The sequence below is a fragment of the Micromys minutus genome (assembly GCF_963924665.1).
Source record: "Micromys minutus genome assembly, chromosome: 4".
In the NCBI taxonomy this organism is placed as follows: Eukaryota; Metazoa; Chordata; class Mammalia; order Rodentia; family Muridae; genus Micromys; species Micromys minutus.
In genome coordinates this window covers 63,915,833-63,939,019 of record NC_137973.1, presented here as the reverse complement: position 1 = coordinate 63,939,019, position 23,187 = coordinate 63,915,833, and the positions used below count along the sequence as shown (strand labels likewise).

The 23,187-nt window shown below is 43.8% G+C and overlaps 1 protein-coding gene across 1 annotated transcript in view; it reads right to left on the bottom strand.

Annotated features, from left to right (window-relative positions):
* The window catches only part of PAPSS1 (3'-phosphoadenosine 5'-phosphosulfate synthase 1), a 72,888-nt gene that overhangs the window by 2,529 nt on the left and 47,172 nt on the right, over positions 1-23,187 (bottom strand). The window contains exons 10-11 of the mRNA XM_080916435.1: positions 20,855-21,123; positions 11,658-11,887 (exon numbers count right to left, since the gene is read on the bottom strand). Coding sequence (XP_080772561.1) covers positions 11,658-11,887; positions 20,855-21,123 — 499 coding nt within the window. The remainder of the gene's footprint in view (positions 1-11,657; positions 11,888-20,854; positions 21,124-23,187) is intronic.

Genomic DNA, 23,187 nt, shown 5'->3' with positions numbered 1-23,187 from the left:
GACTACACATCTCCTTACCCCAACTGTCTTTTCCTAAGACCACATGACCCCTCAGTCCTACATCTACTTCTGCCTACTGTTAGATCACGGAGACAACCCAGCTCCATGCAGTGACCCTGAGTGGCCCACTCCCCTCTGGAGCATGTCTGGGTTTGGGTCTGGATAGAAGTACTCTGACCCACTTAAGCAATGCAGAAAGACTGGTGTTGATGCTTCACAGTTCCATCTCTAACCATTACCAGAGGGCTCTGCCTCCCCCTGAACTTGCCATGCCTGGGTGCTCTTCCACCTCTCCTGCACTACTACACAGATAGAGACGTGCACATGCACACATTGAACCCAATATTTTAAGATCTCTCCCCTTCTTAGGTAGAGGACTTTTTAAATGATTATAGAAAATGAGTAAGAATGTCTTGTGAAGCAGAAGCATTAGCCAAATGCCTCAAAAGTAAACATTTTAGTCACTTAAATGTGGGGTTCACCTCCCAGTTCTTTGTGTTCAATGACTTATAAGAAAAATAAACTAGGGGGCTAGTGAGATGGCTCAGTGGTTAAGAGTACTGACTGCCCTTTCAGAGAACACAGATTCAATTCCCAGCACCCACATTCAGGCTCACGACTGTGAATCACCAGCTCCAGGGAGTTTGGCACCCTCCTCTGGCCTCTGTGGGCAACAGACATGTGGTATACAGATGTACATGTAGGTAAAACACTCATACACATAGCAACTTGACCTTAAAATATTGGCCTCTATCGATACTGTGGCTAATATACAGAAAGTTTATCTCCCCCTTTCTCATGTAAATGGAAAAATATTGTCAACATACTAATACTAAAATGAAAAGTGAATTTGAGAAAATAAGGCTTCAAAAAAAGGAATACTCGGTGCTAAGGACAAGCACTTGCCAGAGAATGGGGAAAAACCAAAATGACAAGCATAGACAGGGACTTAAAATTCGAAAGCCATGAGGAACCCAGGGCAAAGCAACGGCCACAACCCACATTCGCAAATCAGAACTTACAAATTTCTTCAGTAAAAGAAATGATATGTGATGACAAAGGAAAGAGACAAATCACAGAAATGGCCCACACAGGGCAAAGGTGTGATCTGTTCCAACAGAAGGCAGGATTCTGAACAAGTATCCAGGCAGAAGGAGAGAAATGTCAGGAAAACAGAAAGGAGGAGAACCCTTTGGTGGATTTAATGAAGAAACTGAATATCTCTACCTCCAGGTGAGGTATACTTTGTGGCTAGGCAGCCACTGGGCAGAATCGGCCCATTTCATCTTCAGACTAATACTGTCCAGAATGGGGCACATTATGCAGAATAGTCAACTGATAATCTTTGCAAAGCCAAAATTATTAGCCCTTCAAGATTTCTGCATTTCAAAGTCTGTCAGTGATCCTGGGCCAGAAAGAAGGCCAAAGACTTACTCTCACATGTTGCTAACAGGGTACTGCTAGTGGAGATTTATCTCTACAACCTCTCTCTGCTCTGGAAACCATGTTTACGCTTCCTATGTTTTTAGAAATTTGGCCACTCAGATTTCTGATGGAGGTGAAGACTAATTTAGTTTTATAGCCTATTCAAGCTAATTAACTTTGAGAAAACATAGTCATTTAGAATATTTTCAAGTGGTAAGAGTTGTACACAGCTTACATTTAAAGGTAATTTTTTTATTTTTTAAAGTAAAGAGAAAAGGTGATATGTGAATTGATGTTAAGGTGATACATGATTGGACAGTGAAGAGGTGGGGGATAAAAATTTAGGAAAATGAAAGAGGAAGAGAGAAAGGGAGATTCCAGGAGGAATCAAGATGGAGCTGGAGAAGGAGGATCTAGATCCAGGTGGTCTTAATTGGTGATAGGTAGATATGAATATTTTTAAGCGTTTCTATAGGTCTTTTATCTCATATAAAACGGAAGTTTGTATCCTTGTCCATTGGATGTAAGCTTATTGTGTAGAGGGTTTGTGGATTTAAATTTTAATATATGAACCTGCTGGATAAGCTAAAAAGAAAGAAAGCAAAAGAAAAAAGAAAGGAAGGAAGAAGGAAGGAAGGAAGAAGAAAGGAAGGAATAAGGAAGGAAGGAAGGAAGGAAGGAGGAAGGAGGAAGGAGGGAGGGAGGAAGGGGGGAGGGAGGGAGGGGGGAGGGAAGGAAGGAAGGAGGAAGGAGGAAGGAGGGAGGGAGGGAGGGGGAGGGAGGGAAGGAAGGAAGGAAGGAAGGAAGGAAGGAAGGAAGGAAGGAAGGAAGGAAGAAAGGAAGGAAGGGAACACAGCCAGGAACATAAGAGACAGAGGAGAGAATGCAGCAGAAGCTTTAGGACAAAGCTCTTCCAAGGAGGATGTGGTGAAGCTCAAGACAGGGCAGCATTGGGAGTTAAAAAACGATGGTCTCCACCCCCTCAAAGAGGGGTCAAGCTGCTTTCTGAGGGCCATGATACCCATGCGGAATGCATCTGTCAGCACAATCAACTGTGTCACCTTCAGGCCAGAGAATATGGATGAAATCGAAGCCAGCTCACCATGACCTGAAGGGAAACTGGTGGGTATCTGAGTGTCCATTCCCTCAGAGCATTAAGTACAGCTCCCTAAAGAAGCTCCCCTGAGGAAACAGAGCCTCTGCCCATGTGAGACTGTAGTTTTACTTCTAGGAATGACAGCCTAAGTTAAGCACAAGAGCTGCTGGTTCTTGGTGGTTATAAATAAGTGGACAAGCTGCTCCTGGAAGACCGCCTGACTTTGTGACTGAAGGGAAAAGCCAGACCAATTAAAGTCCTTGCCTCCTTCCAGAATACCAAACTGTCCGAAGTCCAGACTTGCCTGCATTCCTTCTAAAATTGCATTTCTAAGTCAAGGTGCCTGGGCACCTCTTCCTGAACCCACTTCACAGCGTCTGCCCTGCAGGCCACAGACATCTCTTCAACTTGTGAGCTGGGAGTTTCTGCTTCTACAGTGGCGGCTCTCCAGCCTGGCTACAGACAGTGCACACTGCCCTGGCCTCATCCCAGCGTGTCTATCTTTGTTACATAAGGATTTTGTTTTTTATCAGAGACCAGGTTCAGGAGCTTGACCCAAGAGTCACTGTCTATAATTAAACCAGAGTTTCACAATACTATGGTTTTATAGAAATAATTCCATAAAGTAGGATCTGGGAAATTCCTAGGATGATCTAATGTTAGCTCTGAACTTTACCTATGAGTAATCGGGAATCTTCTAGAAACAGAAAAGGCTCTTCCCTCTCACTACAGAGCAGTTTGATTTGGGTGATTTTAGAACACCAGTAAGCGAACCCTCCATGGCAACCTGGAAAAAAAAAGAAGCTCCAGTATGTTTGCCTTTTTTCCCCTTTCAAAGCCACAGGATTACAGATTCTTTATAATCGAGAGCAGACAAAATGCTAGCTCTTAAAAACAAAGGGAAAGGGTTGGGACATCAGGGAGGGAAGAGTGAGCTAGCTGCCTACATGGGACCATCAACACACTAACCACATGTGGCCAGCAGCTTGAAGGGCCCCAAGGCACGATGACTTCTGGCCACTTGCTGACGGCCATAAATCTTCACAACCATCTGCTGTTCCTTAGTCCACATGTGCAGCCTTCAGAGCTACAAGGACGAGCTATTCGCTCAGATAAGAGGAGGGTCAGCACACGGCCTGGCCTTCACATACAGCCTTTTGAAGGCTCACGTTTGAATCACTAGCATTTTCAGGATACAAATTTGTTGATCAGCAATTCAGAAGAGCAAAAGAGAACGTCTCCCTTGACAGAAATAATACTAAGTGTTATTTGTAAGTGAATCTAATTATTTTTATTCTAATTAATGTTTCATCCAACTTGAAAGCAGGTCATTTATAAACACATCAAACCACTAAGAATTCTTAAGACTATGATTTAAAATGATCTTTCCAAAACCAGATACACATTTATGGCTTTCTTTCAGAGACTAAAACTCACTGGACAGCATCATATATGACAATTTTATTTATTATTTTTTTCTTATTATTTTCTAACCCAAGTCTAAGTGAAATACATAAAAAGTTTAATCAGGGGGCTGAGAATGTGGCTCGGAGAGTAAAGGGCTTTCCACACGTGTGTGAGGACCTCATCTTCAACTCCTAGATACCACATAATGCCAGGCATGGTAGACTACATCTGTAATTCCAGTGCTAGGACGGGAAGCAGACAAGGAACTACCTCGAAGCTCCTGCGCCTGGCTATGCAGTGCAAGCAGAACAACAGACTCTTGTCTCAGACAAGGCTGAAAGGTGAGGACTGTGTGATGCCAGGGGTTGTCCTGTGACTTCTCCATGTGCACTAGTAAATGTGTGCACCTGCATGTGCACTAGTAAATGTGTGTACCTGCATGTGCACTAGTAAATGTGTGCACTTGCATGTGCACTAGTAAATGTGTGCACCTGCAAGTGCACTAGTAAATGTGTGCACCTGCATGTGCACTAGTAAATGTGTGCACCTGCAGGCATACCACATGGAGTTCTTCTAAGTTTAGTTATTTAGAATTTAATTTTGGGGGGGTTAAAACAAGGTCTGACAACATAGCCCTGGTTGTCCTAGAACTATATACACCAGACTGGTCCCAAACTCAAAGCTATCCACAAGCCTCTGCCTCTTGAGTACTAGAATCAAAGGCTGCACCACTAGGCCCCACTTGAACCTAAATTTATTAACATACATTTCCCACTGAGAGTCTCGCTCTTTTAAACTGGCATTATTTGTTTATTATTTAGTTTTCCAGTACTGTGAACTATAGTCAGGGTGCTAGTTTGCCAGCCAAGTGCTATGTCCAGCTAGAGGCCAGGCCGGCACCTGATCAGGTTCACACAATCTGTAATAGAATTCTTCCCAGACATTCAAATCCCAAACTGCTGAGAAATGCAGGACTTCCCAAGTACTCAGGGCCTAACTCCAAGTCACACCTTTTCTCCACCCTAGGTCCTTAGCTTCCATGAACTGCTAGGAGGTAGGCCTTGGCTATATTTACAAATTAGTTTTTTGGGGTGTTTTTTTTTTTCCTTTTTAATTTCTAATCTGCTCTGTCACACAATTTTTAGAGAGTAGAATAGGATCTTAGCTACGTCTGACTCTGTGAAGAGGCATAATGTTTTTGAAGTATGATGGAGATTATAACATTACTGTCTAGCAGAAAACTTTCTACTAAAAAAAAAAAAAAAAAAAGACACATAAGATATCCTCTCCCTTTAGAGTTAATCCAAATGGGCCTTGTCAAATAGCTAAACAGGAAAAGGCTCCCAAGAAAGTCATCTGTTCAAGAAACCCTAGCAAACTTCAGGAAACCTCCCTAAGCATGTAGGTCAGCACAATCACCTCTGGGCACTGCCTTGTCACCACGGAGAGTGCTATATGCCACCAGCTCCACCTGTCCTCCATTCTACATCCTGTGTGTCTGTCTCATCTGAATCCTTTCACGGAGACCACAAACACTAAGGAGCCATGGGGATTGGGAGGGGGTGGAGGGGAAGAAGCAAGATCCTGGTAACATATAAACTAACAAAGCTACAATTCAACTTAACAGGAATAGTACCACCAACAAACACAAGGTATTTCGAGCATGACTGACAAAGTCAGTTTCCAGTATCCTAAGAGAAGGGCTTGTGTATGTCGAAGACCGCGTAGCAAGACAGGAAAAGGTAAGCATCCCAGCTATACTTAGAGAAGGTAAATGGCAGGGTAAAACAAGGAGACCTCAATGTTCTACACAATGGCGCGTTGGTTTCTTTTCCTGTTACTGTCATACAAGACCCTGACCAATGTAACCTAACAGGGGACCAAGCCTGCAGAACATTTTTTAAATTAGTGATTGCTGGGGGCAGGGGCAGCACAGCCTACTGTGAGTAATCCCATTCCCGGGCTGGCGGCTCTTGGTGCCATATAAGGCTAAGCAAGCCATGGTGAGCAAGTCAGTAAGCAGCACTCCTTCATGGCCTCTGCACCAGGATCCTGCCCGTCGGGTTCCTGACCTGAGTTCCTGTCCTGACTTCCTTCATAGAAGAACGATGGCATGAGAATGGAAGGCAAACACGCCCTCTCCTCCCCAACATGCTTTTTGGTCACAGTTTTTGTCATAGCAATCGAAGCCCTAACTAAGACAGTTAGGAAATAGGGATAAATGCCTGCTGCTTCTCAGCTCACTTTGTCTACTTACACAGTTCTGGATCCCAGCCAGGGAATGGTGCCACCCACAATGCATGTAGGTCTGGCCACCTCAGTTCATGAAAACCAGACATTCCCATAGGCATACTCCCAGGTGATTCTGTCAACAGACATCACAACTGGGGAAAATGAGTAACTTACAAAATTTCAAATTCAGATACGTTATGGGAGTAATGTTTATTCTGTGCATCATAATTTATATCAAGAATGGAAGCAGAACTTCACGCTAGTGTGGCAGGCAGAATTTAGAGATGGTCCTGCTGACCTCTGCCCTGTGATGTCACTATCACAGTATGCTGCAGCATACTGTAAGAATACAGCCAAGGCGATGTTGGTAATGCAATGCAAACTGCTGATTTGCTGACCATAAGATTACTTAGCTAAATTTAATGATAAAAAAAAAATTTCCAGCTACAAGCAAAAGAAAAAAAAATGGGGGGGAGGGTATTTCTGAGGCATTAGAGAGATTTGTATTGAATGGAGCAGGCCACATGCTGAGATGGAGATGTTGCAGGAAAATGCTTACAGTAGCTTCTAGGAACAGGTGCACTGGTCAGCCATGCTAGCAGACAGGGATTCTAAACCCACATCTTCAAGGAAATGAATCACCATGGGAGCAGACTCCAGACACAGAAGGTACAGAAGAATATGGCCTGGCTAGAGGACAAACAACCTGGTTTTCTGATCTAACCAGCTACACATGTTGTTCTGAACAAAAATTATTAATTTGGCGATCTAAAACTGATTATTAGCAACAGAGAAACGCTGACATACAGGTTTAAGAGCCATAGCTCAGAAACCAGTGTACTATGTGGGTTTGCCACTGAAAGTATACAAAGGAAAGAAATCTAGAGACACCTTGAAGAATGGCTACAGCCATCATTTCCAAAACCGAACTGTTTTTCATCTAGGTGGTAAGTGGGTGTCTTCTAGAGAGCAAGAGAATCTTCTAGATGGTAAGGGGAGTCTCCTGGAGAGCAGGGAGATATTCTAGGTGGTAAGGAGCATTTCTAGGTAGTAAGAAATTCAAATGTAATGGCCGAGTGCTCTCTCTAGCAGTCCATCAGGTAAAGTACAGTTTATCATTACAAACAGGAACAAAACTGGTTAAGATGCAATGATGTCAGCCCAGGAACACTTGCCCTTCAGTCCTTCACGTACTCAGCTCCATGGCACTTTTTACTCACGCACGCTCCTTTTACAGAGAGTACTATTTCTATAATCTAAGTAATTTTGCACTTGTCCACCAGAAAACAAACATTTATCCTTTAAAGGAGGAAAAGAAAGAAGAAGAAGAAGCAAAGAAGACCAAAAAAACCGATACCCTAATAGCTGGTAATATTTGTAACAGGACTGAAATCCTACAACTCGAAGGCCCTGAGTCACTTCTAAAGCTAACACAGTTTTCTTGACTTCCTAAACATAAACAGATGACTTTTATCATAATTCCTATCAATAATTATCTTGCATGAAATCTCCAGAATATTTCCCTCCCTAAGCCTTGTCTTACACTACTACTCAATCAAACCAAGAGCTACAAAATCATTAATTACATAAAAGCTGGCATTGAGTAACATTCATTAATCAAACACGGACAAGTTCATATGTGCATAATGAATAACTGTTTTCCCACCACATCAAAGACGAACGCCTTCTCACAAAATTTTAATCACTTTCCAACATATTCCCATCAGATTAATTATATTTGAACACAAATAGAGAAAAAATTTAAAACTAAGGCATTTTTAAAGCTTTCCAAGTTGACTTATTAAGATTTGGTAACTCAAAAAAAAAAAAAAAAAAAAAATTCCAAGGAAATGAGCCACTCATGCAGCTAACATAGAATTCATCTCTGGAAAATCTTATGAGAACTGATGTAATTATTTAGCTTTTAAATGATTAAAAGAGAAACTTAAAGTGGTACTACACAGATTCGGTCAAACATCAAAGTTATCAGGAGCCTTAGCAGGACATTAATCAACTGCACACAGATGGGATGGAGGGTCCTGTGTGTGATTAAAGCAGTGGTCATGCAGAGAGAACGCAGGGGTGAAAGACATCAGCCCATGAGCTGGAAAAGAACTGATGGGCATTTGGTCCCTTGGTTTTCTCCATGTATGGAGTGTGTGTGTGTGTGTGTGTGTGTGTGTGTGTGTGTGTAGGGAAGGTGCTCATACGTACACAGTTGTACGTGTAGATGTGTATGGTGTGTGTACATGTGTGGCTGCAGAGGTCAAACTCAGACACCATTCCTTAGGAACATCTTACCGAGATGAGGACTCTTGCTGGCCTGGGACTGACTGATTGGCGAAGGTTGAGCTGTCAGGGAACACAAGGACCTGTCTGTGCACATGTCACCATGCCAGGCTTTTTTGATTTATTTTTAATGATGTACATGAACCTGGTAGTGTATATGTGCTTGGTGTGCAGATGTCCACAGACATCTGAGGTGTCAGATCTCACTTGAAGCTGGAGTAATAGATGGTTAGAAGCCACCTGCTGTGGTGCTAAGAACCAAAGAGAGTCCTCTGCAAGAGCAGTGCCTGCTGTGAAAACGTCAGCCCCACCACACCGGCTTTCCACCTGGGCACCGGAAATTAAATGCTGCTCTTCCTGTTTGCACAGCAAGCGCCTCCACCCATGAACTGTCTCCTCAGGCCCTTGCTCAGTTTTCTGAATGCTACAACATGGAAACTACTCTAAGTTAAAGCGTATAGATTGGTAACAAGGCTTTGTTTCTGTCTCCTTGCTGGCCCTTGTCACTACATAACCCACTAAGCAAAGTTCACCACAGTTCTCAGAAAATGAAGTTCTGGAATACTGTACACAAACTAGACAAACTGAGCTTGGGGGTCAAAAGCAAAAAGTTCCATACCCCACCCTGTCTCTGGCACCACATGGCTTACATATAGGTCTGCAGGAAGGCCCTTCTCCTTCAGGAGATTGAGGGAGACTTCAAAAGGGCTACTGAGACAGGTCTCCCTACAGACCAAGCCGGGCTCTCTGATGGTGCTTTACATAAATGTCACCACAAAAGGGAAGGGCTAAGCCCAAACTGCTTTCACTTTCCTTTGTCATTTCTACTTAAATTTCCATTGCCTTTTGAGGTAATGCAGTTTTTATTGTAATTGATAATATCCTCTTTAATACTCTCTCCTTGGAATTTCATACATACATATATGTCCATATACAAATACATATATATACACAGACACACATACATCTTTAAGGTTAAAAAACAAGCCCGCGTGGTTAGGAACACAATTCTTTTGCGAACAGTAAAACCATGATGTCAACTGGAAATTCTTCAGAGTATGGCGGACTCTGCACCCAATTGAGGTCTTCAGCAAACACAGGCAAGCCCAGACCCCTCTCTGACTTCCACACACAGGCCACTGGTAGCCATGACAAATCCATCTATCCTTCCTTGTGTTTCTAGTTGAACATCTTTAGTCTGCATGGTCTTGGGCATTCTTGAATTTCAGCAACAGTGCATCTATCTCGGAAGGGGCACTGTCTCTACACACACCATCTTCCCATCTCCAGTGGCAATGACAGCGTCAACCCAAGTCACTGGTGAACCCAAAGAAAGTAAGCTCTACATTCCTTCACCTTAGCTTTTTAAATTATATTGTGTGTGTGTGTGTGTGTCTGTGTGTGTGAACTCATGTCATCACATGCATGTAGAAGTCACAGAAAAACTTGAATGAGTCCATTCTCTCGTTCCATTACATGCATTCCAGGGATTGAACTCAGATCTGCAGACTTGGCAGCAAGCAACTTTACCTGTTGAGCCACTTCACTGGCCCACTTTCTACTTATTTTTAAATGCTAATTCATTTACTTTATTTACTACTTAAGTATGTTTAATTTTTGAGACAGGGTTCCACGTAGCCCAGGCTGGTCTCCAATTCTCTATATGGTAAGGATGACCCTGAACCACTAGGCCTCCTGCCTCTCCCTTCCAAGTGCTGGGATTAGAAGTGTGTGCTTATATGCCTTTTAGAAACAAGAGAGTGTTGTTCTAATTATGTGAAAAATTTCTTTTTCCTTTCCTGTTCCCTCTGTGTTAAAGTGGGTCACATTAAATAAGGATATTGGTTCAGGGTCCACGTTATTCCTAAACATGAAGTCCATGTAAAAACCCATGGGAAGGGATGCTAATGCTCAGAATAGATGTGACTAAGCCAGTGTCAACTTTCAGTGTGTGCTGTCAGTGCAGCTAAAATTGGTAAGACACAAATTCAAGCTGATAATATCCTATGTGATCTACTAGTTTTGCTTGTTGACTCTGAATTGTCACTTTTACTAAAAAGGTAAACTGAGAGGTGGTCAACAAGATCTCATGTGTCCATTACATACAAACATCAGCTGATGGTACACCTTTACACCCAGCACTCAGGAGGCACAGGCAGACGGATCCTGCATCCAGGCCTGCCTGATCTACACAGTGAGTTTCAGGCCAGCTGGGGCTATGGAGTGAGACCCTGTCTAGAGTAAATAGCTTTGTGTCAAGATCATGTGGAAGAACTATAAAAAGGTGTAGGAAGAAGTACCTTGTCCCCTGCTCCCATTCCATCTGACCAAGTATCCCAGGAAATACAGGGGGGAAAAGACTTAGAATTCAGGTCATGTAGCTAAGACAGGACTAGACCCTGTAACTTAGCTTTACAAGGCTACTTTAAGCTTACACAGATACCATCCAAAAAAATAGACACATATTTAATATTACCATGATGCACGTATGTATATACATACATACATAGGTATGAATATACATATTTGCCATACTAAAGACTAAACCAAGACCCTATGTGTGCTAAGAAACTACACTGAACTATACCCCAGTCCTTCTACTTTTTAGTCTAAGTCAGGATCTCCCGGCCTTTCCTAGTGATCCTACTGCCTCATCCTCTGATAAGCTGGGACTACCAGCCTCTGCTCCAAGGCCTGGCACTCCACTTACGTAATCAAGTTGCTAGAAATGACACAAACATATAAATATGAACATGCCCCTAAGGACCACACACACACAAAAAAAAAAAAAAAAAAAAAAAAAACCCAAAGTACCAACTATGAAATTAGATTTACTGAAACTAGATCCAATGTGCAGATATGTATGTGAAGGGGTGGGAGTGGGGAGGGGGCTGCTGGTTTGCTTGCTTGCTTGACCTGGAACTCCCTATGTATAACAGGCTGGCCTCAAATTCAAATTTCCTAGAGCTGCCTCTGCCTCCCAAATGCTTAGATGAGAAAGTGTGCACTATCACACCCATCTTCAACCAATGTTTACTTTCATCTCTAACTCTAGGCCAACAAGAGTGAGTTTCCATAATCTAACTTTCCCTGAGATGGCTCCAACAAAGCCCCCCATCAGAAGTTATAGAAGACCAGACAATGTGCTGAACCCTAGCAACAGCTCGGGCAGCAAAGCTTCTACCGGTCAGGGAAGGGTCAAACTTACTGCTCGGAGTCATAGTAGTCCATCCGCTTCTTTTTCTTGTTGTACGCTGCAACTCGGAAGGGAACGATTTCCAAGGTGATCAGGCCAGGGGCCATCGTCAGCACTTTGGCACCATGGGTTGGCTCATAGAGGTCCTTCCCTGTCTCCGGATGAGGCATGCCGGCAGGGTCTCGTCCAACAATATAGAAATTGGCTCCTGCCACCATCCGTGCCCTGCAGTGCCACTGGACCTGGAATAGACGCCTGCATATTAGATAATTGCTTGATGACTGTGTTGAGAAACCGTAGATAATAAAGACATGTGTGGCTGTATCAGCTGTTCCACTGAGCGGCACCACATACGTCTAATGTCATCCGAACAGTAGCAAATCCCAATGAGTTTACTGTATCTTCTTCAGGAGAAAGAATTAAAATCAGGCCCCCAAGCATAACTGGGCATGAATATGTATGTGCATATATTTATGGATTATTTGCCTATGAGATATGTGGATGTGCTTATATCCATGTGTAAGATTCTACATACACATAAAAATCTATTCACAGAGCTCAAACTCCAATCTGCAAGGCTACAAATCAGGGTGGAGGTTAAGCTTTAGACAGAAGTAAGGATGTGGGGGCCTTTTGAAGGAGTCATAGGGCAGGTTCAGGTCTAGCTGACAGATACTGGTGTAAAATATTATCTAATTAGGGAAATATGTAAGAATCCACACAGCAGTGTGTTCCAACTGCCCTTGTTTACATGTTTCTGCTCACTTACATGGAATTTGTTTCTAACACAGAGTCATTTAACAAGTAAAGAATAACTTTCCTGAAAGATGTCCCCGCCTCCAACATGTATTCCACTCCCGCCCCAAGGCAAAACCCTAAATGGTAATATGGCTGCTAGTTACATATTCTCAAGTCCATCTCTCTCTCTCTCTCTCTCTCTCTCTCTCTCTCTCTCTCTCTCTCTCTCTCTCTGGACACTGTCACATAACAGATCTTAGAAAGCAAAATTATTCTTTAGGAGAGAAATGTAGTATTTAATGACAAGAAAAAAAAACTGACTTTCAATTTGCCAACCAGATACTCATATAGATGAGATTATACATTCGTGGCTCCCACTCCATTTGTAGGATGGGATTTCAGAACCACAGCATTCATTTTTATACCCAGAATGAGGAACATCCTGTGGATAACCACGCAGCCTCAGCAGCTGCTCGTTGTTCTGAAGTGCATCTGTGCTAAGGGAACAAATCTGTACCAACAATTCCCTCTACATAACCCAGAAGACCATTAAAGAAGAGTCACTGCTTGTATTTTATTGTAACAATTTGGCAAATATGTCTTACTGGCAGCCTTGTTTCTGATGTCACTGGAAAAACTAGAAAAATGAGTTTTTTTATTATTATTATAAGAAAAGTCTTCATTTAGGGCTGAAATGAACCACCGAGCATAGGAGTGAAGCACCACCAGGAACCAGGCATGGCAGCTCTTTTAATCCCAGCACCTGGAGGCAGGGGAAAGGCCTGTACAGCCTGGGCTACACAGTGAGTTAGAGTAGCCTGGGCTACACAGCTAAACCCTACTTCAAAAAGATGGGGAGAGAAGACAGCAAGAAGAATGGGCGGTTCATAAGCCTCCTAAATCATGCCAGGTCCTAAGCACTAAAACACTGAACTACTTAAAATATTAAAACAATTGCTGTAACTTCTAGTTTATTCCAAGGCTGAGAAGTTAAAAACTGCCCCTTGCTCAGGAATGGAACCTGGAGCATCCTGACTCAGTCACACATCTCTAATCACTGTTCACACTCAGGAAGAGACCTGGGGGCAGATTCAAGGGCAAGGTGCCCAGAATAACAAGAGCTGAATATGCACCACAGAGCCCAACTTCTGTATCCTCCCAACCCTGTCAGGAGGAGGGCTGCTTTGAGACCTCTGGTAGCAGCATGCTCTTGTACAAAGAGCATGAGGCCCAAGGGGCAGGCCATTGAGTCAGGTGGGCATCAGCCATATGCCTTTCTGGATTGAAAGTTGGCCTTACTCTGGCCAGCTGCCCTTGAACATGCTAACCTTGGTCTTCAGTGTCCAGCTGAATAGGAAAAACACTGTTCATTACACACGCCATGCCTGCTCACTTTCTTGGTCCTCCATCCATACAAAGTGGCATCTGTGTGTCCTGACCTGCGCAGGTCTGCTAACCTCACTTGCTCCTCATTCACTCCCATGTTTCTTCTCAGTAATTTGTCTGCTGGCCTGCACCGTGCTCCGCATCCATAAATCCCCAATGGGAGAGCTGTATTCGACTGGGGTTTGGTTCTACACTGAGGCTTTTGTGCTTCTGCAATAGTTTCTGGATACAATTTGACTTCACTGCCTCAGCTCTGGGTTTCTCTGACACACTTCAGCTGAGTTACACACCCTCTGAGCTTTGGAAGTCTCAATGGCAAAATGGGAATAAAACCCGTAGGCTATATAACGCACGCAGAGCAACAGTTCAGTGTGTGACTCATACGACACTGAAAGATGCTATTTCTACTTCCTTTATTTTACTAACATTCTAAAGTTAGATACCAAGGACATTCCAAATCAGGCCAAGGTCTATGTTCTGACACAACGCCTATGAATGGAAAGTCATCCCAGGCTCTCTGCCATATTCCAAGGTCTAAGATTTTTACACAAATTTTTGAAGTACCCTTAAGAGATACAGACATAGCTTTTAAATAGAGTCAAGATAGGGATGGTGAAAGCCCACAAAAAAAAAATAATAATTACTCTTAATAATACAGAGCTGCAGGCCAATAATACATACTTTTATATATTGGTATCAGCCAGACAGTGAGATATATGATTCACAGTTACCCTATTTACTCCTAATAAAACCAGTAACACAAACACAGAAGGGCCAGGTATGGTGGCACACACCTTTGATCCCAGCACTGTGGAAGCAAAGACAGGCAGATCTCTGGGTTCAAGACCAGCCTGGATGTCATAGCAACACAGGGGTCCCAACCTAAGGCTGCATAGTGAGATGCTGTCTAAAAACGAACCAAAACTTACAGGAATATCTCTTTGATAATATGAGGATGCTATCCCAATAATGAAAAGCATAAGAATACATACTATACAGAGAAAGCACAAACAATCTCTCTGGACTGTGAGGAGCAGATACAAAAGCTATTCCATAGGAAACCCCACCTCTAAGAAACATCAGCCAGACCCATGTCAACTCATTACTTTAGAACTTCTATGAGTGTACTTCCAGTCTGCTTCCAAAACATACCCAGTTGCGGTTTTCAACTACAGTAATGTTAAACAATACCAGAGACTGGAACCGAGATGCATGGCTTTGAGAACAGACGGCTAGGGTGAAAAAATTCCATCTTCATCACTTACTACCTGACTTAGAGCAACCGTTTAACCTCTACTACCAACTCCTCTGTAAACAGAGAGTAAGAGCAGCACCTGCTCTCCTAGTGTTAGGAGACTAAGTTAACATATGCAAACCATCTGGCAAATATAGTGAGAGCTCAATAGAAACCAGCTACTAGAGGCTGGAGAGATGGCTCCATGTTTAAGATCATGGGTTGCTCTTCTATAGGACCCAGGCTAACTCACAATCACAGGTTACTCCAGTTCCAAAGGCTCTGACACCCTTTTCTGGCCTCCATAAACCTCAAGCATACATGTGATACACATGTATGTGATACACACATGCAGGTAAGACACCTGTACATATAACAAAATTTTCAGTGGGCTATGATATAACATTTTACTTTTTTAATCACTACCTAGAACTACAGTCGTTTATAATCAATCTCTATTCCTTCTTTAGTGAAATTGATCCAACATGAAGATCCTTAAGGTAAGTTAAGAAACAGCAGTATTAAGGAGAATATGACTAAAGCCACAGTGGTTAACCTGCAAGGCAATCTAGAGCTGGTGAGGATACGCAATGCTGTGCGTTCTGAATTGACACATCTCCATTAGAAAGGACTGGAGACCTCTCCTAAGACCAGATAAACACACATCCCCATCCAGCCATTCTACTCAACAGTAACCGATAGAGATTCACATAAGGCAGGTACAGAAATCCTCACCAGCACTGTTCACAGCAAAGAAAAAAAAAAATCAGATGGAACACAGCCCAAATAACATTCAACCGTGTTATGGGAAGTCACACACCACATACTGAGAGTGAGCAGTCTACCACTGACTGTAGTGAACCAGGGTAAGCAAAGTGAGAAAAGCCACGTATCAGAGGCCATGACGTCAGAATCTAGCTGGACAGGTGTAACAACAAGGCTGGCCTCATCGCTAGGGCAGCCCGGGTCACTTCAGGAAGGTGAGATAAGCATTTGGTCCTGAGAGGGCAGCCAACAAGTACCCCACAGCTGCCAGCTCTCTTCAGAAACAACCCTGCTGTAGAGAGCAGCAGGGCCAAAGGAGGCACCTTCCTTGGCAGTCAATGTCTAGTCAATATGGCTATGATGCCTGTTTTTTTTGCAACTCGGGGTGTCTCTGAAGCATCTCCCAGAACCGTCCAGGGTACAGAGATTCCAACACTCCATCACTCACCACTGTGTGATTCTGAGCAAGCTATGCAAACTACCTCCATGGTTACCCTCACCTAGAGCAGTGGCTCAAGAGTCGAGTTAGTTAATGTACTTAACACCAGAGACTGAATGAACTACAGCACAACTTCTCCCTGTGCCCTGTGCCCCACCACCTCCTTTTTTCTCTTTCCTCAAGTGTGACGGCAAGGGCTCTCAAGGATCTCCTGGACTCTTCTCACTCAACACTTGGTATCCAGTGCACACAACCTTAGACATGAGGGACCAGGACCCTCACTTGAAGAGGGGGACAGTGACTGCTGTGAGAGGGACACGTAAGACTCAGCAGGAGGAGGAACGAGAGCTTCTGGGTGCTGGGGGTATGGCTATGCTTGCTCTACAAAATTTAGCATAAATGAACACCTACAATATGTGTCCCTTTTTCCTATGTATAGTTCAAGATGAAGTTAAAATAAGACAAGTTAGAAAATACACAGAACAGGATACTTAATCCCACTGTACATCCTTCAAACAAGCACTCACGTGCACATACATACAGCTCAGATGGCTAACAGATTACAAAGGAAGCTGGTGTCAAACTGGTTCAAACTCAGGCTGCAGCCCTCAGAAGACCCCTGCATCATCATATGTTCACAAGACTTGTTCTTGTGGGCAGTGACCACAGCCCGTAAGAGGCCAGGGCAGGTCCTGCCAGAGCCAGTTCAAGACAGGCTATCGAAAAACCTCAGCACCTGAAAGCATGAGAAACAAGAAGGCTATACTTCTGTCCTTCCTTCTTCTCCAAAGACAGCTGTAAGTCCATATGACCTGCCCTCAAGTTGGCCATAAGGCTCTCTGGACATAGAGAAAAGAAATGCTTCTTTCTCTAAGGAGAAGGGGACAGGGAACATAAACAGCAGGCCGTTCTGAGTCCCCAGGCCTAGCAGTAGCCAGTCATATCTCCTTCTTCCACTCGACCTGCACAGCTGCCCACCCTTCATCAGGTTCAGGCAGACGATACCCAGCCTTCCTCGGATCTTTATTTATAAAGGCTCTTATATCATGGAAGACTTGAATTTGGTAAATGTGTGTGCTCTCCTTATGCTAATCTCTTTGTAAAGAATGCCTCAGCCAGGAACCCAGGATGAATTCACCACCAACTACTCAACACTGCCTTGCAAACAGGAAAACCTTAGGTATCGTCATTGTTCTGTGTGTGTGTGTGTTTGAGACTATCCTAACGAGCCCATATAAAAGACACACAATCCAGGTATTTTATGTAAAGCCATTAGCCTAGACTGGTCAGATCTAGGACTTATTCCCCAGCTACAGGTTCCTTGTTACTTGTCGTGAAGCTCTGGTCCATGGTGGCCTCTTCCTCCTTTATCCTCTTCTCTCCCTCTCCTCCTGCAACCCGCTCACTTGAACCTCCAGTCCCACCTTACCCACTCCATGGTGCAGTCACAGGCTCTAGCCTTTTACTGACCAGTTAAACTGGGGAGACGGTTCACACGGCATCACTTTGAGTACGTGAGGATCTACTCACTGGGGGCATGCACATCTTGAGGAACCAGTATTTTACGTTAGAATACAAGCAGCATCAGGCCAACCCACTACATCTCTGTGTCGACATGTCTGTGTGCCTGTGGGAGGGGCTGTGTATTTGCCTGTTGTACGGGAAGGGTGAAAACCATGGGCACTCTCTACCCTATTCCCTTATGACAACATACTGAATCTAGAGCTAGGCTGGCATCTAGCAAGCTACAGCAATCCTCCTGTCTCCACCCTCCATGGTGCCTAGGTTATTAGCACATGAACAGTCATCCCGTGCCCATTCTTTTGAATAGGTGCTGGGATCCAAACACACCTTCAAGACATCTCTCCAGTCAGCCCCCACTCTCACTTCTGAAGCTTCCTGCAGAAGCACAACTGACAGAATATACGGCATAAGGATCTTCCCAGCCGAAAGCTGGGCATGGGGTAGCAGGCTTGCAATCCCACAGCACTGAAGATATTGGCAGGAAACCAGGAGCTCAAAGTCGGCTTTATATACATTGTGTTTAAGGCCAGCCTGGGATACACGGGACCAAGCTCCCAAAACCCTAACTCAAGAAAGGATCTTCTGTTTGCTATCACAGCCCACTTCATTATAAACCCTCCCATCCTTGGGTTCTTTTAAGCATTTTGAATTAACTTACTGAATAAAGTCTCACCAACGCCACCATCACACAGAGCGTAAGAATCACAAAGAGAACAAGACAAGTCCCCAAAGAGAAGGCTCATTTTCTTAGCTGGAATTTAGTGCAGTCATTGCTCACACACCTACCGCTGCCTATCATCGTCATGGTTTCTACTGCTGTGATAACACCAGGCTCCTTGGGAAGGTGTGGGTTCACAGTTCACACAGCCAGCAGTCCATCATTCAGGGAAGTTAGGCCAAGAACTCATGGCAGTAACCTGGAAACAGGAACTGATGCAGAGGCCTTACTGGGACTTGCTCCTGCTTTCTTATTACACACAGGACCAACACAGAGTGAAGTAGGCCCTTCCATATCAATCTAGAAAACGCCCCACAAGATTGTCCACATGCTAACCTGGTAGAGGTAATTTTATTAATCAAGGTTCCCTCTTCCCAAATGACAACTTGTGTCAGGTTGACTAGCCAGCCCACTCCCCTAACCTCATTTGGGTCACCCATGCACTACACAACACCGTACCATTCTAGACAACCTCAGACCAAATGCCTAACTTAAAATGATGAGGCTCATGTCATCAGTACTGTTGGACCATGGTCCAGAATGGAATCCAGTAAAGAGAATTCTGTGAGACTCCACAGATGTCTGTTGACCTCAGTTTCTTCCAAACACAAGATTGCTCTTAGAATGTGTTTCCTGCACCTCCCAGGTATAGTGGATAGGAGTGAGTTTACTTCAGGTTATTCAGTATTTCTTCTTGTTATCCAATTAAATGTTTAAAATGTCCTTCATATGCCTCTCTGGAAAAGCCTGTTCTTGCCATGCACAGCTCGCCCTTGTGATTGTACGCAGCTTGACCTTCATGACCTTTCATAACCCTCAGAGTACAAATATTCTGGGGTCTGAGAAAAGCTGGTCATTGCATGAAACTTTAGTCAATTCTCCCAGGTCCCACCTCTAGAGGAGGCCCAGCTAGAGGAACTACTATTCAATGTGGGAAATGCAAGAACTAAACAGACGTCATGGGAATATATGGCAAACGCCCAGGGCCACTGAGGGCCAACTCTACCCAACACCTTACTCCAGCAGAAGGAGGAGCAACGTGGGATGATTACCACACACAGCCTTTCAAAGCATCAGGGAACATGAACCCCAAAGAAGAGCCAACTGTTTTCATCTAGCCCGCTGTCTTGTTTGTCCGCTTTTTGTGTGTGAAGTGGTAACCGAGAATTCAACCCCATAAACTAAACTCCAATAAAGATTCTTAGGCTCCATCCCAAATAGTCAAATGTCTTGGACTATCTTTTTAAATGTTTGAGGGAGTTTGTATCACTAAAGTACTTAGATCTTTTTAAAAATGAGTTTGCCTCTCAGATAAATCTAAGTGCAGTGATAATGTGCAGTCCATTTTTATCTTGAAAACACAAAAGGCTGACTGGGAGGTTTGCACCCACCACTTCTGAGGTCAGGCAGATGATTTGTTAACTCATTCAGTAAACATATTTTGAAAGTCTACTTCTCTACTCTACCTGGAAACTGAGACATAATTTTCAACTTCCTTATGTAAGGATACAGAAAGATCTCATTCTATTTGAGCACAGGCAGAATTCTAAAACCCTGCCCCTATATCAGGAAGCAAATTCACTTCCTGATTTAGTCACGCTCCAAATGAAGACTGTCTCCTGGGAGCTAGAGAGAAGGCTCAGGAGTTTGGATCTGGTACTGCTCTTCCAGAAGAGTTAAAGTTCCAAGTTCAGTTCCCAGCACCCAGGTTGGGTGGCTGACTCCTGCCCGTCCTTCAGATCCAATGCCTCTGTCCTCTCCCACAGGTGCCTGTGCTCATATGCACCACACAACCTCACAAGACACAAAGGTAAAAGTAAACCTTTCAAGAATTTAGTGTCCTGATGGATATATCTCTAAAACATTGAATGCATTTCACATTCAGATGAATACATGGACAGGGTACAAGCCAGATGTTTTCACTGTAATAAATACCTGAACTAATTAACTCATAAACAGAAGAGGCTTATTTTGCTCATGGTTTGAGTGCTTCAGTACATAACTGGTTGGTCTTATTGCTTCTGGGCCTGTGGTAAAATAGCATATCATGGTGGGGTTGAATGGCAGAACAGTGTTTGCACTGTGTCCTGACAGAGGAAGAGGAAGGGACCAGGGTCCTGGTATTTCCCTCAAGAACAGGACCCTTATGTCTTCCCTTTCCCTTAAAGGTCTCACATGGGCTGGTGGACACAAAACAACCTTATGCTGCTACACTGTTCTAGCTTCTGTATCTTCCTCATAGCCGCAGCTAGAGGACCTTCCCAACAGCAGGAGAATGAATGCTCAGCAATGCCGAATGTTTGGAACACATCTAGGCATCGAGGAACAGTCAGTAGGTCAGCTGGTGATAATACAGTGTTCACAAGAATGGCTTTAGTACTACACTGATGGGAAAAGCAGCCTACCTCAGTTGGCCCAGCATACATCATAGGAGATGGGAAAATGGCCACCACTGTTGTTTCAGGATTTAGGATGCCCTCCTCCAGCACTGCAGCATGCTGCTTCATACGCCACATCAAAGGGACATCATCATCCTTCGTCCAGCCACCAAGAGGATGGAGGAGGAGGACAGGGCGCCGATAGCCCCTCTCTAGGAGCTGCTTGTGGGTGTCCTGCATTAAGAGAGCATGTCCATTGTGCACTGGGTTGCGCAACTGAAACGCAAAGACAGCATCTGAAAAGAGAATTTCCAGAGTTAGGACTTCCAGCATCCCACGGGACAAGCCAGTCTTTCCTGGTCGATGTTCACAGGTAGCAAACACACAAGCTCGGAATCACGATTGGTAAAGCCATGGACTGGTGACAGCTTATTCCAAGACACACCCTGCTACTATAAGTACTATCAGTACTAAAAGCCCTTGCTCACCAGAGGACGTGTGATACCCGAGCCACAGACTCAGGACAGTTACTTCTGCATTCAGGGGAAATGACAACTTTCAGTCCTGATATTTACCTGCTTTCAACAAATGTAAATTCAAGGCCAGTGTGTCAAATGACCCATCAAATCCTCCAAAAACCTGAGTCAGGCTACTCAAATTCAAGAGCTTTATAAAAAGACACAGAATCTGAAGAGAGCGACCCAAAGTTATGCAGATTACTCTGAGAACAGAGCCACTCTGTTGTCATCTGACTCTGGACTCAGGGTTGCAACACAGCAGCAATCTCTTGTGAGGACCACTGCTATTATTCTACAAGATTAACAGAAGTGACCAGCCACTGTCTGCTCACGATCCTGGGTTCACCCCTCCATGCTTGACTACCGAGACCTCTATTCAGAAGCCAGGGTTCTTTGGGATATAGAGTAATTTCACAGGAAAAGCATCCTGGCATACAAGCTCTGTGCTTTCCGTTCTCCAAATACCTGCCACATCGCCCCGTCATGATGACTCAGACACCCAGTATTTTTTAACTTTTATTTACTTTTGCTTTTATTAAAAACAATAAAAATTTTCCTAATTATTAAAATAATTACTTATTATTATTTTAATTATGTGTAGTCATGTATGTCTGTGGAGGGTATATACACATGAGGTTTTTTTCTACTCTTGGAGACCAGAGGTGTAGGATCCCCCTGGAGCTAGAGTTACAGACAGTTGTAAGCTGCAAGAGCTGGGTGCTGGGAACCAAATGCAGGTCATTTTCGTCCCACCTCTCACAGTGGATCTTCAATCTACTTCCAGTTCTGATCCCTCTATAGCCATGAAGACGCACAGAAAACTGTCACAAATGGCAAAGATCTGGGAGGGTCTCCTCTTCACATATCCTTTAATATTTAATGTTTGGAATATTATCATTATCCTTAGGCAATCTCAAATTACCTTTCAAACATCAGCAGGCTTTTTTTCCCTATCCCCAAAAGAGATGCAGTGCATCATTGGGTACAAGGTACAGAAAAGTCTTGATAGAAGCATCTGAGCACTTAATATTGCTCAGCTTCCACGTGGAGTAGGGCCCAGAACTGATCACTGCTTTCATCTTTTGGAGTTTGTTTGAAATCCTATTTTTACATGGAGACATGCAAGATCCAAACATCTCAGAACTTCAGAACTCACCTTAGATCAAGAACCATTTTTTACTTCCTAACTTGGTTATACTTAGGCCTTTAGAGTACTGCACAAGCATCCCCTCTTCAGTTAGGGATTTACTGCTTGGACATGGCTCTAGCCTGACTCTCACCATTGAGTGTTCTTTTCTGGCTGCTCTTCCTTGGCCTTCCTCTGCTCCATTTGCATAAGAGGCTCTGAAGCACAAGAGACCTGTACTCTTAGACTGGCCTGAGTTACTACACTGGGGACTGGCCAGAAGTCTTCAGCATTTAGGTAACGTAGCCTAGCTGATGCTTAGAGGCAACCATGGCTGAGAAGGCAGCCTGTTTGCCTGGACAATTTAACATACAAGGACACAGTGTAGATTAGCCACTATACAGTGAGGGACTGACAAAGGTTTTCACCATAGAAGGAAGACCTAAATACTAAACAAAAAAGGACTAAATAGATTACATGATATGGACTAGAATGAAAAGGAGCAGAGTATCTCTATGGCTTATCACTATAGCAACACAGATACAGAAATAGATATATAAGAGTGTAGGACTGAGAGATCGAGAGTGAGAAAGCAAGATATACAGAGAGAGAGAGAGAGAGAGAGGGAGAGAGAGAGAGAGAGAGAGAGAGAGAGGGAGAGGGAGAGAGAGAGAGGGAGAGGGAGAGGGAGAGGGAGGGAGGGAGGGAGGGAGAGA